This window comes from Pseudorasbora parva, chromosome 24 (genome assembly GCF_024679245.1).
Source record: "Pseudorasbora parva isolate DD20220531a chromosome 24, ASM2467924v1, whole genome shotgun sequence".
NCBI classification, from domain to species: domain Eukaryota; kingdom Metazoa; phylum Chordata; class Actinopteri; order Cypriniformes; family Gobionidae; genus Pseudorasbora; species Pseudorasbora parva.
Window position 1 is genome coordinate 27,363,554 of NC_090195.1, and position 20,216 is coordinate 27,383,769.

At 39.3% G+C, this 20,216-nt stretch overlaps 1 protein-coding gene across 3 annotated transcripts in view; it reads left to right on the forward strand.

The window, feature by feature from the left end:
- The window catches only part of actr3b (actin related protein 3B), a 36,354-nt gene extending 28,844 nt beyond the window's left edge, over nucleotides 1–7,510 (forward strand). For 2 of the 3 annotated variants that reach the window (XM_067434992.1, XM_067434994.1), the window contains 3 exons: nucleotides 2,731–2,856; nucleotides 5,788–5,871; nucleotides 5,975–7,013. In XM_067434992.1, the coding sequence (XP_067291093.1) occupies nucleotides 2,731–2,856; nucleotides 5,788–5,871; nucleotides 5,975–6,070 (306 nt within the window). In that variant the 3' untranslated portion in view covers nucleotides 6,071–7,013. Of the gene's footprint in view, nucleotides 1–2,730; nucleotides 2,857–5,787; nucleotides 5,872–5,974; nucleotides 7,014–7,177 lie in introns of those variants that run through there. The other variant, XM_067434993.1, reaches the window with a different exon arrangement.
- The last annotated feature ends 12,706 nt before the right edge of the window (nucleotides 7,511–20,216 follow it).

A 20,216-nucleotide genomic window follows, 5' to 3' on the forward strand; every position in this document is an offset into this window, starting at 1 on the left:
AATGAATTAAAGGTCTGTTCTTTCACAATTTGAGCCTGGTGAATCTTGACATTTTCATTCTGGAATATAGCCATTATATGACTTACTACTAGCCTGACAAGCCAGACCCACATCAAGATGTTTGGTCTGGAAACTCACCATAGACAGGGCTCAATCCAAGGGGCGGGTTAAACGGTTGTCTTTCAAACTCCCTCTGCACGCGATAGGATAGCGCTACACCAACCAGAGCAACGAAGGTGAAGCAGAGCTTGTTTATAGATTAAACATTCACCGTATCCGGTCGGCTAAACTCCAAACTCATCTTCCCTTTTTAAGAATGATTTCAGTGCCATTCTTTGTTCTTTTCTCAGAGAAAAGCTTAACTCCAAGTCTTCCAGAATCGCAGTCAAAGCTGATTCGAAAGACCACCGCCGTTCGCCAGTTTCTGTGTTTACTAGAAGCACGCAAACTCGGCCGTCGTCATTATGGCCCCACTCACCGACTCTTTACACGATGTGATTGGCCTGTCCAGAGTGAGAGGAATACAGCTCAGAAGGGTATTGAGAGTTGCTAGACGATACTTGCGGGCAGATTAAATTTGCTGCCGCTAGGGTGCGTCTAGATTTCTAGGCTAACTTTCTACATGGTTATTTCAGAAATAAAAAGCTACAAACTCACACAATTAGGGTTAGAAGAACTGTTACCAAACATATGCTAGAAATCACTGCAATAATGATCCATTCATAGACTCTTAAGCATTTGCCTATACTGTTTTTTTCCCAGTTATTTTATAATGTTCCTTTTGTGCCATATTACTAGGTCGTTCAATTACCTATGTAACTGTATTTAAATAGGGAAAATGTGGAGGTGTTTGGTCCCTTCTAACTTTATCTCTGTTTGGTACCATAGTGAATAAACTGGGCTTAGTAAGTTAAGCTAAATGCTATCAGATCGTCACCGCGTGTCAGAGAGATTAAGTGCACGCAGAGAGATATGTGTCAAGATATGTATCAACTCGTCTTAGTTAAGGGAATAACACAGTTTCATATGAAAACGCGGTGGAGTATCCTTTTAAGGTGAATTTATAATGATAATATGATTTTTACATTTGACAAAAATTGTCATAACTTAGAAATAAATGTCTGTTTTCCATCCTGATTTCAGCCCTCTGATTTGAATGATCTGTTTGAAGGGGCGTGTCTGATTTGAGACTCTAGTGTAAACGCCCACTGCTGTGAGTCGCTGACATCATTGAATGATTAAACCCTCTTGCATACTTTTATGCCGTTTTTACTATTACAGCTGAGCTGTCAAAATAAAGTGTTTATTATTGCATTATATTTAGATCTATTCCCAGCATGGAAGGTTGCAGTGATGAGCATTGAGCAGATGACACAGTCTGTTGATCTATTGAATGCAGTGATCTTGTCATTGCAATGAGATTTCTGCACTCTCACAAATGCTTTCACCATAACTACGCAAACAGGATGTAAATACAGTGCTAGATTAATACAGTGTAAGAGCATCACTATAACGGCAGTTTTGGCAAGTGTCCTGATAAACTTGCGGTGTGTGATCGTCAGCTTCAGAAATTATAAACAGAGCGTTCTTTTAAAGGATTTCTTCAGCAATTTAGCATTAAGCTTTGTATCAGTAGAAAAATCCGGTAGTATATTCGAATGATTTTTTTTTGGCCAGAGGCTAAAGACTACAGCCAGTAGAGGGAGCTATTTCCGCATGTTTTCAACCCGTCCATGGGGGGTGGGATCACACAGTACTCGACTCGGGCAGCTGCAGGCATTCGTGTAAACGGAGCAGTGTGGAGCTGAGTGAGTGTTTCAACTTTTCCAATGAATTCCTATGAAAGTTAAGCTTCCAAAGGCATGAACTGAAAAGGTGCCAGACTGAACACTGAAAAGGTGCCAGACTGCCGTGCCCGGGCTTACCTCAGCTCTTCGCTCTCATGATGAATGGTTTTTTGATGAATTTTATTGTTACGAAAATGAAAAGTGATCCAGTGAACCAGTGGTGGTTTTGGGAGTGGCAGCGAAGCAAGTGCATTCTGGGAGTCGTTGTCTTTCATCCACAAAAATACTATGATTATTCATTATACATTTTACAAATGAAATGCGTTACTTACAGTTCGTTGCTGGTTCCAGAACAGTTGGCACAGCCAAATGTTTTTGGGCAAAGCCAGTATCATATTGCGTCTTGTTCTCAACACATTCGCTGGTGAAATGTATGGTAAAGACACGCAAGACAGCACTGACGTGACTACGTTTGTTAAAAATAAACTGAATCCATTTTTCTCCGACATCGGGATCCTTCAACAGGTTATGCAAAGATGATGTCTTTCCACAGCTAGGAACAGCACAATGCCTGTGTGGCATTACAATCTTGTTAATATCATAATTTTATCATAATCAACTACTTTATATCCACTCACTGCTCATCAACTGAACACTAGTGGGTGGGGACAATGATGGGATGATGTAAAAGTAGACATTGTGGTCTCGCTCCAGAGTCAGGCATATGTTAATGATTGTGCCCCTGTGACATACCACCTCGGATCGAAACAAAGCTTTTTTACAGCTTGATTATATAAAAGCTTTTTTAATGATGACAAGGACGTTTTAAGTTATGAAACTTGCAGGATGTATTATTTTATATTTTGATGGGCGATGTTTTATGGGGGCGAAAACAGATGTTTCAGAATTGTGTGTGTGTTTGTGTGTGGTTTGTGTGCATTAGAACGTAGTCCTGTCAGGTGGCTCCACCATGTTTCGGGACTTTGGCCGCAGACTGCAGCGGGACCTGAAACGTGTGGTGGACGCCAGACTCCGGCTGAGTGAGGAGCTCAGCGGTGGCAGAATAAAGGTGTGATCTCATTATTATCTCAATTTCTCACCTCACTCTCACATTCATCATGTGTTGTAGTGCATTTTGGAAACCTGTTCTGTTTTAAAATAGTGCACCGCCTACAGAGGCAGCATTTTAAAGGGTTAGTTCACCCAAAAATGAAATTGATGTCATTAATGACTCACCCTGATGTCGTTTCACACCCGTAAAACCTCCGTTCATCCTCGGAACACAGTTTAAGATATTTTATATTTAGTCCAAGAGTGTATCCAAGTGAATGCACACTTTACTCTCCATGTCCAGAAAGGGAATAAAAACATCATCAAAGTAGTCCATATGTGACATCAGTCGGTTGATTAGAATCTCTTGAAACAGTGAAAATACATTTTGGTCCAAAAATCACAAAAAGTACAACTTTATTCAACATTGTCTTGTCTTCTCTTCCTTGTTTGTGTTCAATTCTCAGATAAAGATTAAAATGGTTATGAATCAGTGAATCGATCAGTATCACGTGATTTCTGCAATTTGGCACCTGATCCGAATCATGAATCAATACGCTGATTCATAGCTGTTTGAATCTTTATTTGACGATTGAACACAAATAAGGAAGAGAAGGCAATGCTGAATAAAGTAATAGTTTTTGTTAATTTTGGACAAAAATGTATTTCAATGCTTCAAGAGATTCTAATCAACCGACTGATGTCACATATGGACTACTTTGATGATGTTTTTATTCCCTTTCTGGACATGGAGAGTAAAGTGTGCATTCACTTGGATACACTCTTGGACTAAATATAAAATATCTTAAACTGTGTGTGAAGATGAACGGAGGTCTTACGGGTGTGAAACGACATCAGGGTGAGTCATTAATGACATCAATTTCATTTTTGGGTGAACTAACCCTTTAAGTATTTATATAGATCTAAACGCTAAGTATGTTCAAGGGAACATGTGAACTTTATAGTTATCTAAACATCTCTGAAACCCAAACCGCACACATCTACCATAATTTCCGGACTATAAGTCACACTTTTTTTCATAGTTTGGCTGGTTCTGCAACTTATAGTCAGGTGCAACTCATGGGTCCTGCACACTGTGCGATTTTTCAAAATCCTTTGCGAACGTACCTTGTCAGACTGTACGAACATGAACCCCGATGTAAGCCATGTCACACTGTAAGATCTCAGTTGGCATTAATGTCAGACTGCACGATAGTGAAGGCGCGCTAAAAACAGACGTGCACAAGAAAACTCGTCCGGAGTTTTATGTCTTTAATGAATGACGCGTTCTGTGACAGTGAGCTGCATGTGGATGTTACATGTGGGACTGAAATGCTGGCTAAAAAGAAATGTTTAGCTCTCGTTTTGGTCATAGTTAGTCTTGAAAAACCGAGATATTTGACTGTCGTCGTAGGAGAAGTCACAATGCAGGATTGTTCACCAAATCTTCTGACACTGCCAGAATTTCATCTGAGGTAAAACTTGATTGCAGCGTTTATTAATCGGCTGCCGGTGAACATGTCAAACTAATCAGATTTTAGCCTAGGATCAGAGGAATCTTTTAGGATTTGCTAAATTTGTCTCAGACAGCCAAATCATGGCCAAAATCGCACAGTGTGCAACCGGCTTTATATATCAAATTTAATTCCTACTGACTGACAAGAGTAAACATTTAGCTACATGTATAGCCCGGAGAGCTGCGAGAACTGAAAACAGAGAAAAAAATGTTAACTGAAATATTAACTTAAAGACAACAACTGAGAAACACAAACATAATGCCCCCCATAAAGAAAATCCTATGCTGCATATTACAAACCGCATGTAGTAAAATATGCAACCAAGAACGATTCACACCGCATTTGTCTCACTGAGCCTCTCCCGGCAGAGCGTTCAAGCATCCATCTGTGGACTCGTTCCTTCAGCCATTAGCTTTCTTTGTTTTCTTCATTACAGTTAAAGTAACCTCTGGTGTTCTCCAGTCCCTCACAAGTTTCTCACTCACTCCAAACTTTCTTTCTGCTGCTCGATTATGCACCACTCTCTGTGTTGTTTCTGCCCTAATGCGACTTATAGTCCAGTGCAACTTATATATGCATTTTTCCTCTTCTTGACGCATTTTTTGACTAATGCGACTTATACTCCGGAGCGACTTACAGTGCGGAAAATACGGTATTTAAACTGACGTGTGTTACCGAGGTGTTTTGAGTTTGCATGCTTCTCTTGTGGTGGGTGTGACTGTAAATGTCTGTTTTGTTACCATGCTGTGCCCATCATCCATTTCCATCACTTAATTAAGCCCCTCTTCTTTAAAAGAGGATGACGTTGTACTTCACATGTCTTTGCGTTTCAAGTTGCCTCTCATATTGAGCTATATAGACCGCAAACATGACTCACTGCCCCTTACACGAAACATCATTCCCTCTATGAAACCTGTGAACCACATTCACCGGTTCTAACACTATAGCAATACTAAGAGCAATATTTTTTTATTTAAAATACAACCAAGTGGATTTCTCCCCTCATTTCAGGATTTTATTCTTTCTGCGCGGCCGTGGCATCACAAGTGTGCAACCGCACATTCGCGTAGCTTAGAGGGAACATTGTTGTCTAGTACCTTTTACTGGATACTGAATAAAACAAAACCTTTTTAAATTATTCAGTCCCATAAGAACATAAAAACAGGTATTTGTACATATAGTCACATCAATAACCTTATTAACATTGCATGATATAATAAACTTCCATTAATTGCCGATGTTATGTATTCCCTAACAGAGACGTTTTTCTGCCAAACTATTTATTTTACACTACTTATACACAAAAGTATGAACAAGGTTTGTATCTTAACAGCCTATACAGCAGTTTAGCAAACTCAGTGGAAAAGTAAAATGACTGATGAATTCTTGAATGCATTCTGAAATTCTTCGAATACATCTGATTCCTCATCCAGCCCAAGCCCATGGAGGTGCAGGTAATATCTCATCACATGCAGCGATATGCTGTGTGGTTCGGGGGATCCATGTTGGCTTCTACGGTAATGCTCATATATTTCATTATGTCACAGTCTCTTTACTGTATGTTTTGGATATATTAATAACTTAACCACTGATTAATGTTCCTTTCTTAACATTCTGTAGCCTGAGTTCTTTCATGTCTGCCACTCTAAGAAGGACTATGAGGAATATGGACCCAGAATCTGTCGTCACAACCCAGTCTTTGGCATCATGTCCTAGTGCTGCTCTTGCACCCCGCTGTAAGCCTAGATATCTATTCAATCGATTTATCACCTCTTCGTACCACACTTTGATTGCCACTCGCTTTGAAAAGGAATAATTCAGGCTTTGACAAGCTTAGAATAGAAAGAACAAAGCTTTTTGTTTATCACTGAAAATGTCAAAGCCAGGCACAAGGGTATTATGTGGATTGGATCTGGAGACTTCAGGCTTGTGCTTTGAAAGCGCTGAATGTTCAGTATTCTAAATGCAGCATAAAAGAGGAATTCAAGAATTGCACATTGACTGCTGGCTGCGCAGGTGAAGCCATACATTGGGGTCTGTTTACTTTTTTGTGTGTAATTCAAAGGAATATTTCCAACAAAAATGAAAATTCTGTTATTGTGTTGTTTCAAACATATACGAGTTTCTTCAATGAAACAAAAGGAGATGTTTAAGAGAATGTCCAAGCTGCTATTTTTCAGGCAATGAAAGCATGCAGTGACTAGTGGATGTTAAAGGGATAGTTTACCCAATATTGAAAATGATGTCATCATTTACTAACGCTCAAGTTGTTCCAAACAATTATGAGTTTCTTTCTTCTGCTGAACACAAAAGAAGATATTTTGAAGAATGTAACCAAGCAGAGTGAGTAAATGACATAATTTTCATTTTTGGGTGAACAATCTCTTTAAGCTCCAATAATAATAGATTAATAATAATAATAATATTAAATTGAATTTGTGAATAAAGACTTAAATTTTGATCTTAATTAGGGCCAAGTTAGAACGAAATTTGATCAGATTTCAATTAATGGATTGGATCAAATCTTGAAAATGGGTTATTTAACAAAAAAAGAAGAAGATGAAGACAAAGAAAAATGATTCTATAATTTGATTAGAACACATAAGCCAATCTTGGTTTTGATTTGGGTCAAACCTTTTTAGGAAGATACATTTGTTCCCCCCAAAAAAATCTGGATGTTTGTATCATTGACACATTTATAGCTGTTCAATTTATAGCATATTTAAAGCTGTCAAAATGTGATAATCATTAGAAATGAACCAGTTTCAACAAATGTCATCCCTCATTGCTTGTATATTTTTTTATTTGTTTGTTGTGGATCAGATGAGGGGTGGTGTGTTCCATTTGTCCTCGGACATGGGAAATTCACAGGCCCCAGTAAGAACTTTAAAATGGAATGCCCCCTCAAGTAGGATTTGCGACTGGGGAAATCAGAGGGAGCACAACAACCCAGACATGGCTGCTCAGAGCATAAACCATTGTGAAACAGTTGTAAAATATTGTTTATTAGCACTTTTGTTTGTCTGCGTCTCAATAAACTCAGTGGTCCACACAGTACCATCCTACCTCTGTGGACATGATACTTCCGTATTATCTGTGCAAAATATTGCTTTTTATTTGTTCCATCTTAGTTTTCTGATCTGTTAAAGAACAACTCCGGTGAAAAATTAACCTAGGGGTAATTAACACATGGTTACCGAGTAGATCATTCTCTGGGATGCGTTTTCATGAAAATCGTATGTAAAGAGTTTTATCTCTAAAAACATATTAGCTCATAACGCTTGTCTATGGGGCACAGGGTAAGTGAAATTAAATCGCTAGTTAATACCACTAACAAAGCTCAAAATTGCCTCACACTAACACGGTAGCATAATGAGGGTCCCTACATGCAAACCGAAGCATTGAGAACTTTGTAAGTGTACAAACAGTTTAATAAGAAGATACTTTATAAAGACAGTACATTACACGTATAGAGGGAATGCACGTGACGTCACTGTCAGCTGGAGCAACTGTGATTACGCCCCGCTGAGTGGCAGAAAGACTGAGAGGCAGCATTGGTTTACAGCATGAATGCAGCGAAAACACAAAAAACCAGGCCCGGCGCCTGAGAGGAATGGGGTAGGCGGAGGCTTGTCCGCGGACCCAATGGACATCGCTGTTCCGAGCTTGAGATGGACTTGATAATAGCATGCAATTTTCACACTCAATCCACCAACCTGTTGCTGCTTCTGCTTTAAGAGGGAAACGCTGCCCATAACTGCTTGTCTAGTATATGTAATCCTTCGTAAGAATTCATAATAAAAGCACATTATTAGCGAAAAGGAGCTAGCAAATGATCCAGTGTGTATCTGTATTTGCACTTGTGAAATGATTACATTTCCAACATGTTTTCGCCTCGGTGAGTAATGTAGCCAATCACAGACATGTTTGTTGATATCTACAACGAAGTTGGCCAGTCACAGGTGTTGAACTTGGAATCCACTCACCGCTCGAGTGTTTGTTTGTCCGGGTGCTGACTGAGTTCAGTTAACATGCGCGTCTTAAGTGCAGACATGGGAAAATAAGAGATTCATTGTATACCAGCTTCACTGCGGAAATCTGTGAGATTGCCTTTATTGAATGAGTGACAGCTTTTAGTGAATATAAAGTATATTACCACCACTACACGCTTCAAAACACGGACCCATCCACAAATACCTGCGGGATTCACTTGAAAAATGTGATGAATGACAGTTATAAACATTCTTGTCGAAAGGAGGCTCCTAAAAATGTCAGGAAAACACGATTCCTGGCTGCATATCATTATCCATGGATCAATGAATCTTTGGTAAGTTATAAGGATCGTTTGCTCTACTTCACTTAAAGCTGTCACTCATTCAATAAACGCAATCTCACAAAGTTTCGCAGTGACGTTGGTATACAATGAATATCTTATTTTCACAATGTCTGCACTTACAAAGGATTGACCTTGACACGTGTGTTTAACTGAACTCAGCACCTCAAACACCCGAGCGAGCGGTGAGTGATTCCAAATTCAACACCTGTGATTGATTGGCCAACTGCGTTGTAGATATCTACAAACATGTCTTTGATTGGCCATTACTCACCGAGGCAAAAAAATGTAATAAATTCACAAGTGCAAATACAGATACACACACTGGATCTTTTGCTAGCTCCTTTTCGCTGATAATATGCAATTATTACGAATTCTTACGGAAGATTACATATCCTAGACAAGCAGTTATGGGAAGCGTTTCACTCTAAAAGCAGAAGCAGCAGCAGGTGGCAGTGGTTTGAGTGAGAAAATTACAAGCTATTATCAAGTCCATCTCTAGTCCGGAACAGCGATGTCCATTGGGTCAAGATGTCCGATGTCCGTGGACAACCCCCCCCCCCCCCCCCCCCCCCCCCCCCCCAATTTTATGCTGATTGTTCTACCTGTTGTCCTTTACATAGCTAGTGGCCTATATGGCAATATGTAGTCCCATTTAGAGCAATGGAAATCCATGCCGTAATTACAATTGTCTCAAGATGACAACTACTATTGTATACTATATTTCACTAGTTCACAGTTCACAGTTCTATTCTGAGCCGCTCTCGGGCTAGAAATTATGCATTTGTATGGAACCATCTAGCCTGACGTAGTCATACTCAATTCTAGTCAGAATATGAGTCTGAAACTGCTCCATTGGGCTGTGATTATGGGGCGTGTTTCAACCAAACCAGGAAAGACATAAATTGGACAGACCTACAACCAATCAGAGCAACGAAGCGACGCATTGTCAAATGTCAACAGACAGAGCTCAACTGCACTGTGTTGCCAAGTCCGCGTTTTTTTTCCTGGGTTGTTTTCTATGTCTGCGGGTTGAAGCGACTATTATGTGATATATAGACCCATAAGTGCGAATTTTAGCAGGTAACCTTGCCAAAATAACACACATTTTACCCCCCAAACACCATTTTTTCCCGGAGAACCCCCCGAGAAGCTATTGTTTAGGGCTAGTAGTTGGCGGATTTTGTTGTAAAAACTTGGCAACCCTGTCTGCACTCGCTAGAATAAATGATCGTTGCCGGTGTTGTAAAAAAAAAAAAGGATTTATTGATACACAGAGTACTTACCCAACATGATCATCCTTTTTGAGAGAAATTGTGACGGTGAATGCATATACAAACAAGATCTCCGTTTAGGATTCGAGTAAATATAATCCAAGCCCCTTTGATGACATGCATGATTCTGTAACTGTTGATCATCTGTCCGTCATCGTCTAAAGCCTGCCCTGATGATTTCATTGGTCCAAACAGTTTCTGTTCGGAGATAATTACTCCTCTATGGAGCGAGGCCAGACCGAACTGCCCGACCTAAAAATGTTGTGGGCGTTGCTGAGTTCAGCTGGCATCCAGGCTAGGAACCATCATCACCTAAATGAATCTGCAGTGGTCACATGGTACATGTAGAAGCACTCAAATAGTTCCCATTTTATACAAGCTGTAATTACAAGCTCTAAGAGAATGTGAATGCTTTTTACAAGTTGAAATCACGTAATTGTGGTCATAATGACATGGCGTGAATGCACCTCCAGATTTGGTAGTCAAGTTATCATCAGGCTGATCCAATCCAATTTTGAAAAACTGGTACAAAAGTAACATAGATTTACTTTTCCTGGATAGCAAAATAGGGGATTTCTAAATCTGGATAATTCTGATCCAGATCAATTTTATGAACCACTGGGCTCAGAAATCTTTTATGGTAATACAAATAATTGTTTTAACTATTCTCATGCTTTTCTTCATCCCTTTCTAAAGCGTTCTCATTAGCTATATCACAAAACTTTTCCTTTTGTGTTACATGGAAGAATGCTCATAGTTTGAACAACAAAGATTGGTTAAATGACCATTCTTTATCTGAACGTGTTCTTTAAAGCAGCGGTGTCCAATCCTGCTCCTTGAGGACCACAATCCTGAGTTTAGCTTCTACAGGTCCTTCTCAAAAAATTTGCATATTGTGATAAAGTTCATTATTTTCCATAATTTAATGATAAAAATTAAACTTTAATATATTTTAGATTCATTGCACACCAACTGAAATATTTCTGGTCTTTTGTTTTAATACTGATGATTTTACCATACAGCTCATGAAAACCCAACATTCCTATCTAAAAAAATAAGCATATTTCATCCGACCAATAAAAGAAAAGTGTTTTTAATACAAAAAAAGTCAACTTTCAAATAATTATGTTCAGTTATGCACTCAATACTTGGTCGGGAATCCTTTTGCAGAAATGACTGCTTCAATGCGGCGTGGCATGGAGGCGATCAGCCTGTGGCACTGCTGAGGTGTTATGGAGGCCCAGGATGCTTCGATAGCGGCCTTAAGCTCATCCAGAGTGTTGGGTCTTGCGTCTCAACTTTCTCTTCACAATATCCCACAGATTCTCTATGGGGTTCAGGTCAGGAGAGTTGGCAGGCCAATTGAGCACAGTAATACCATGGTCAGTAAACCATTTACCAGTGGTTTTGGCACTGTGAGCAGGTGCCAGGTCGTGCTGAAAAACGAAATCTTCATCTCCATAAAGCTTTTCAGCAGATGGAAGCATGAAGTGCTCCAATATCTCCTGATAGCTAGCTGCATTGACCCTGCCCTTGATAAAACACAGTGGACCAACACCAGAGCTGACATGGCACCACAGACCATCACTGACTGTGGGTACTTAACACTGGACTTCAGGCATTTACAACAAACAAACAAACAAACAAAACAAAACAAGGACTTTTCCAGCACAGAACACAAACTGATCACCTACCTCCCTGCTACGAGCTCGTCCACCTGGCCACTCCGCTTCGTATTGAGTAATGAACCAGGCTGGGAGTTTTTAAAAGCCTCAGGAATCTTTTGCAGGTGTTTAGAGTTAATTAGTTGATTCAGATGATTAGGTTAATAGCTCGTTTAGAAAACCTTTTCATGATATGCTAATTTTTTGAGATTTTTGGGTTTTAGAATCATCAGTATTAAAAGAATAAAAGACCTGAAATATTTAATTTGGAGTGCAATGAATCTAAAATATATGAACGTTTAATTTTTATCATTACATTATGGAAAATAATGAACTTTATCACAATATGCTACTTTTTTGAGACCTGTAATTAAACATACCAGAACATGCTTCAGGATTAGCTTTATCTGAAATACAACCTACCTTCATTCACACCTACATATAGCCCACTTGAAAGAGAAGAAACAAGTGATCAAATTTGGACATTGAGTGCACCAGAAGTGTATGGGGGTAATATTGTTGCATTATTCCAAACAAATATATTGTTTTCCACAAATAAATGTAAAGCGATTCACAAAAAATAAATAATTTCACAAATCAATATACGAGTTTCACAAAAATGAATTAGATTCACAAATATATACAATGACATTTGTGAGTAACAAAAAAATCCACACATGTCAAAAACACACAACTCTGCCTTGCATAAGTTGCATTCATTTGTGAATCGCTTCCTGTGCATTTGTGGATCTGGTCTTGTGTATTTGTGGATCTCGTCTTGCACATTTCTGGATCGCAGCACAGCACGTGGATTTTGAAACATTTCTTAGCGTCTAGACTCAAAACAATCCTCAAATACGTAGACTCCACCCACCGTCTACTTAAGCCAATCAGATCACGGCCATATCGTGCTGACCAATCGTAGCACGTTCTCGCTCCAACCAATCACGTTTTGGCCAGTTTTGCTCTCAATAGTTCCAAACAACTCCCTGTCAATCTGTTTAAATAGGATATAGCAGGATACTATAGCCTTTTCACTATAGGCTATTTGCAGCAATGTCTGGCAGATATTAACACAATATGTGCATTGACTTCGCCAAGGCTTTACAGTAGCATTTTATTCTGAGGAGAGATAAAGAAGAGAATCTTCATTTGGGTCACGAGAGTACAACATATGATTTTACAGTGTTGAGTGTTGTAGCTAATCACGTGCATTTCTATAGAAAATAATAACCAATTAATTTACAGTGAATGAGAATCCTCTCAGTATCGATCAAAACAAGTTTAATACAGTCTCAAAACACTGAATTAATTTTAGTGCAAGTTTTTAAAGGAATCGTCCCACTATCTTCAAATCCTCTCATCATAACAGACAGCATGATTTAAATAAAGATTTATCGTGAAGTAGTCAGACATTTTTGTTTTTCATTAGACTTTGTAATGTTCCCTAATTAGCCTATGTATATAACATTCCAGTACAAAAAAGTAACAAAATATATTACTTTAGTGGTATAAATCGGACTAACTATAAAAATGAATTAAAATAGAAAAAAAGGCTAATGAGCCAATAAGTGTTCCTCTTCCGCCATCTACTGGCTGTTTTATTTTTAATTTTAATGTTAACGTCCTAAATTGTTATTTTGATACTCGAAGCATACACCCCAGGTGAATATAAAGGAATGATGCTAGAATAGAGGCTGTATATAATTTACCCAAGAAAGGAGTTTTAAATGGTGGTTAAAAAAAACAATTTATTCAACTCTTTACATTCAGGCGCTATACGTTATTCCTTAATGAATATAAATGTATTTGACAGAAAGATTTCAGAGAATCTAAAAACTGTTGAAATGACAGATAGCATCTGGATATGATAGTTTTAGCAGTGATCTCACGTTAGAAACTGCAGTTAGAGTCTGACGCTTATGTAACAATATATACAGTCCCTGACAAAAGTCTTGTCGCTTGTGTACAAATTGACCTAAAGTGCCGCTGAAATATATTTCTAATCAAGATATTTTTTTACAAGAAATGGCTCATTTTAATCCCACCAGCTTTTGTGATAATGTTTCAGTGAAAAACTAAACTTTCAAAAAGTATTCTAATATTTACAGCTTGGTAAAGCCCAGTGTTGTCACCTTGTCATATGAGCTTCACCTGTGACTAATAATGGATCAATTAGGTCTCAAGTGTGTATAAAAAGAACCCCAGTACACTAGACCTTCACATCAACTGCAACTAGACCTCTGCAAACATGCCTAAGATTCACCCAGAGACTAAAGTTTTGATTAAGAGGCTGAAGACCAGATCCACTGCTGATGTGGCAGACACCTTCAATGTGTCTCAGCGTCAAGTACAGAGGATAAAAAAAAGATTTGAAGAGACTGGAGACGTTTTTGACAAGCCCAGGTCAGGCAAACCCCACAAGACAACTGCTCGAGAGGACCGTTTGTTGGCTCGAAAATCCAAGGCCAGCCCATTTTCCACTGGAGCAGAGCTCCACGAGACCTGGTCACCTGAAGTCCCTGTGTCAACCAGAACAGTTTGTCGGATTCTGTCTCGAAATGGCCTCCATGGTCGAATCAGTGCCCAGAAGCCAGCACTAAACAAAAGACAATTGAAAAACCGTGTGGCATTTGCCAAGGCCCACAGCCTGCTAAAAGGACGGACGCTGGAAAAGTGGCAGAAGGTGGATTTTTCAGATGAATCTTCTGTTGAATTACACCACAGTCGCCGCAAATATTGCAGGAGACCTACTGGAGCCAGAATGGATCCGAGATTCACCCAGAAAACAGTGAAGTTTGGTGGCGGAAAAATCATGGTCTGGGGTTACATCCAGTATGGGGGTGTGCGAGAGATCTGCAGGGTGGAAGGCAACATCAATAGTCTAAAATACCAAGAAATCTTAGCTACCTCTTATATTCCCAACCATAAAAGAGGCCAAATTCTGCAGCAGGACGGTGCTCCATCGCATACTTCCATCTCCACATGAAAGTTCCTCAAGGCGAAGAAGATCAAGATGCTCCAGGATTGGCCAGCCCAGTCACCAGACATGAACATCATTGAGCATATGTGGGGTAGGATGAAAGAGGACGCATGGAAGACGAAACCAAAGAATATTGATGAACTCTGGGAGGCATGCAAGACTGCTTTCTTAGCTATTCCTGATGACTTCATCAATAAATTGTATGAATCCTTGCCAAACCGCATGGATGCAGTCCTTCAAACTCATGGAAGTCATACAAGATATTAAATTTGGATCTCACAGCACCACAACTTAATTTGCTGACATATTTTTGTATTTGCAGTAAATTTGTTCCATTTCTGTATAGGCGACAAAACTTTTGTCTTGCCAAAATTTGACCTTTCTGTCTTGATTAAATGATAAATATTTTTTCGGTGAAAATTATTTATTTCAGTGCATTAAACATCATTTGGGAGGGTTTTAGCTTTTCATATGAGCTATTTCTAACAGCAATTAATTAACTAAAAGTCAGGTTAATATCAGGTATTTCTAGAAAATAGATAAGCGACAAGACTTTTGTCAGGGACTGTAGAGTTATATATAGAGAGTTAGATATATAGAGTTAAATATAAAAAAGTGGTCGTAACTGTTTTTCAGCGGCACTGGCCAAAACATGATTGGTTGGAGTGAGAACGTGCTACGATTGGTCAGCACAATATGGCCGTGATCTGATTGGCTTAAGTAGACGGTGGGTGGAGTCTACGTATTTGTGGATTGTTTTGAGTCTAGACGCTAGAAATGTTTCAAAATCCACGTGCTGTGCTGCGATCCACAAATGCGCAAGACGAGATCCACAAATGCACAGGAAGTGATTCACAAATGCACAGGAAGTGATTCACAAATGAATGCAACTTATGCAAGGCAGAGTTGTGTGTTTTTGACATGTGTGGATTTTTTTGTTACTCACAAATGTCATTGTATATATTTGTGAATCTAATTCATTTTTGTGAAACTCGTATATTGATTTGTGAATTTTTTTTTTTTTTTTTTTTTGTGAATCGCTTTACATTTATTTGTGGATCACAATATATTTGTTTGGAATAATGCAACAATATTACCCCCATAGAAGTGTGGGGGACAGCATCTGGCAATACATGGGAAATCATTTGGTGCGACCCTCACAGTGCATGTCTGTTTTCTAGCAGCTAACTCATTGAATGAGTGTACTTGATAATGTTTTGGATGCTACTACAAGTGGCTGTCCCTTAAATCTGTGCACTATATAAAAGTACAGGTGACAATTCCGGACACAGCCTAGAACCTTCCAGGCAGGTATTTTGGGGCAAGATTGGACTCCCTTGCGGTAAAGGGTTTTCCTGTGATCTGCATGCATGTAGGTGCCTGAGATTGTTTCGTATTAGCAATCATTGAATGAAAAGTAGAATGTCTTTGAATTGTACATACATAGAGTTTTCTATATTATATGATGGATTTGAGAATTAGTTTATATTTATATTAAAGTGAAAATGGATTTGTATGCAGTCAAGTTAACATAACTATGAATTTGAAGCAGTACAGTATATTCTAACTGGATATAGAAATATGGCTGATGTAAGTGGAAATATACTGTATATAAAATAATTTTGTCCTAAAGAAAATGTAATGTTTTGTCCTTTTTTTTATCCCTCAGTTGCACACTATGTATGTTTCAACACATTGCAGTGAGAAGCACTGAGTGTGATAAATTTGCAACCCTGTTTGCTAAGAAAAAAATATGCTGTTTAAGGCCAATGTGAATTAAAGCTTCTCTGACAGATCCTAAGCGTTTTACACGTCTCTCTCTTACACATCTCTCCCACTCTTCCTTTGCATTTAATTTGTTTGCTCTGCCTAACCTATAGTTTAAATAGTTGCTCTATTAAAGGGCACCTATTATTCAAAATTCACTTTTATAAATACATACATGTGATGGTAAACATATAAATAATGGAATAATGGAAATAATGGATATAAAAAATCCACCCACTTCTTTTTTTATCCCCATAAATCATAAGCAGTGTCTCAGAACAAGCGTTTGCAGATTCTGGGCAATGTGATGTCACATTTCACAGGCCCCGCCCACGCCCCATACTTTGTTACCTTACTTAAGTAGACATTTTGGGTATCTATACTTTACTGGAGTAATTATTTTTCTGCCTACTCTTTACTTCTACACCTTACATTTTCACACAATTATCTGTACTTTCTACTCCTTTCTTTTTAAAAATAACCTCGTTACTCCTCTTTCATTTCAGTTTGTTAAAAAAAAAAATCTATGCAGATAAATCGCGTCATCCGGATAGTGTGAATTTGATTGTGGTTGGATGAGAAGTGTAAACATATACAATTCCAACACCCTATTGGTTACTACGCGATCCATCGAGCTTGCACATGATTCAAAGCACAAATCACACACGGTGTTGCCAGATTGGGCGGGTTCCAGCCGACGAGCACACACATTCAGCCAATCAGCGATCAGCAGGCAGACGCACTCATTCATGACAGACAGGTTTTTAGCGCAATAACTCGTCGTAGCTGTATATTCAAGTGATCGCTATGCTAAAGTGGCATATATACAGTAAGCTGTTTCTACAGTAAGGAGTGGTAGAGTGAACCAACTCTCAAACGTGGATTACACCTGTGACTCGAAGACTCTATAAATATAGCTAATCATGATTCCTGTCCATCATAATATACACACTCAGGACATCTCCAACTAGCAACCCCAACAGCTGCTGAAAGAGGTTTGAATCAATGATGAATCAGTTTTGACTAGGCTAAGTGCATGTTCTATTGACTTCACAAGTGTACTGTAGTTTTGTCAGAGCAAAGCTAAGCGTATTGTTATTTTTTTGTTGGCAGATTATTGTACAGTATCAATGAATTACGCATTTTGGCAGTGGTGTGTAATGCCTGTTTTATTACGTGCTTCCACTCCCATCCGGCCCAGGTCTGGGTACCTGAACCTGCTCCTGTGGTGGTTGTATAAGCCAATCAGCCACATCGGCTCGGGTCGATCCCCTAGAAAAAAACGCCAGTTTTGACGCATGCCATTTCTTGCTGTCCGAAAGAATAAATGTATTCTTCCCCACTTGCTCTCTGATTTCTTTTGGTTCTGAAAATCTTGGGTGTCCTTTTGGTACGTGCCATGGGAACTTAACATGCACTTTGTCCCCTTGCTTTAGAAGCGTAAGGCGTGCTCTGCGCTTCGTGTCGAACCACTGCTTCATTTTAGCTTGTTGTGCTGGCACTCGATCGCGATAGAGAGGGCAATACATCAAGGCGAGTGCGCATTTTTCTTCCATGCAACAATTCAAAAGGAGTCACACCAGTCGTGGAATGCGGGGTTGCCCTATAGACGTGGAGAAATTCTGTGACAGTCGTTTTCCACGGTTCCGACTGGATGATTGCAGACTGAATGCAACTCTTGAGCACTCTATGGAAGCGCTCAATTGCCCCGTTAGCAGCTAGGTGGTAAACCGGAGTGCGCACATGAGCGATGTCTCTCGCTTCAAGAAAGGCAGAGAATTCAGCAGCTGTAAATTGAGGCCCGTTATCCGTTACTATGCACTCCGGGTTCCCATGACGACTAAACACGGGGGTGAGGAAATTAATCACTTGTTTTGCGCTTACTGAAGACACAAACGCCACTTTAGGCCATTTGCTATGATAGTCCATTAGTGTAAGGGCATAGCGGCAATCCCAAGTAGTGGACTCGAAAGGGCCCACTAAATCCATTGCTAGTTTCCTCCATGGCTCAGCAGGAAAGGGCACAGGCTGAAGTGGGGCAGAATGTTCTTTAGCGGTTTTGTCCGATGCCTGACACAGTTGACATGATGAAATAACGCGCGTGACCGACTCATCCATCCGCGGCCACCAGTATAGATCGTGCAGCCGTTGCTTAGTGCGCACGATGCCCTGGTGTCCCTCATGCGCGAGCATCACCAACCTTTGACGTAATGACACAGGTGCAATGAGACGCGAACCCCTTAAGATGAAGTCATCTGTTGCAGCAAGTTCATGTCTCAATTTGTAGAATGGCAGCATATTTTCGTATAAAAAACATTTATTTTTACCAAAAGCAATTATAACATAAATATAAATGTTATTAACCCACATTATATCCGATAAGAGCACACATCAAAGTACAATAGTAATATTCTCTCATTAGATAAATAGTTCAAAACAGTACCAGGATAGAGTTCTTCAGATTCTAATAATAGCAGAACCCTTTTTTGGTGCTACACTTTTAAAAAAAGATTATTTTTTGGCATTGATTGTTCCATGAAAGCTTTTAACATCCACAGAGCCTTTACATTGGGCAAACAGCCCTTTATAAGTGAATTGAACTAAATCCGGTTTTGTGCTCTGCATTTCACCCATCCAAGTGAACGCACACCGTGAACACATGCCCAGAGCAGTGGGCAGCCATTTTTGCTTCGGGGCCCATAGAGCGAGTGGGGATTAGGTGCCCACCTCAGTTGTGGGTAACGAGAGTTGAAGAGAGTGATGTTCATTCACTACCCCCACCTAAATTTCCTTTCTTTGGGTTACAAGTCCGACTCTAACCATTACTGCACTTGAAGTCCAGGGGAGAGTGTGAATGCAGTCCCCCACTTTAAATTGGAGTCAAGATTTCCACTTTTGGGAAATTCAAGGGTCAGCACAACCGGAGTGCAATGGTTGAACCGCCTTCCTGATCATGGTGTCTGCCCTGAGTGCCACCTTTTTAGTTGAAAGGGTTGTTTAGATTATTACAAAAAAATGTAACAATGGTTTATTAAAGCTAAAATGGTTCTTTTAAGAACGGTTAATTGTAAGGTTATTTGCGGAACCCTGAATGGTTCTTCTATGGCACTGCTGCTGCTGCAAAAAAGAAAATCTTGGAATATTTGGTATTTTTAAGAGTCTAAATTAGTTTCTATAATATACCATGCTTTGAAATGGCTATATTATGCCTTAATGGTGTTATAAAGAACCTTATTAATAATAGTGTATTTTAATTTATATTAGTAATATTAAAGGAACTGTATGTAAGAAATGTATTTCAGTTAATCATAAAATAGCCCTGAAATGTCACTAGACATAAAAAATTCATGATTCGGATCAACGTACGCTGATTCACAACCGTTTGAATCTTTATTTGAGATTTGAAAACAAACTCGGAAGAGAAGACAATGCTTTGATTTCTGTTGAGGCATTCAAATGGTAGAGTCAGAATTACACCACCACCACAGGCTGGCGGTGGTGGTGTAATGGTGTGGGGGATGTTGTCTTGGCACACTTTAGGCCCCTTAGTGCCATTTGGGCATTATTAAAATGCCACAGCCTACCTGAGCATTGTTCCTGACCATGCCCTTTATGATCACCATGTCCTTATTCTCTGATGGCCATGTTCACTGTCTTGTTTCCTGGTCTGTCATGGGATTCCCATGCCATCATGTATTTTTGTGTCATGTTGTCATTAGTTCATTGTTTAATTATTGTTTGTGGGTTTTTTCTTGTCATTAGTCTCTGTGTATTTAAGCCCTCATGTTTGCCATGGTCCTTGAAAAACCTATTATTAAACCTGAGTATAATTACCTGTAAC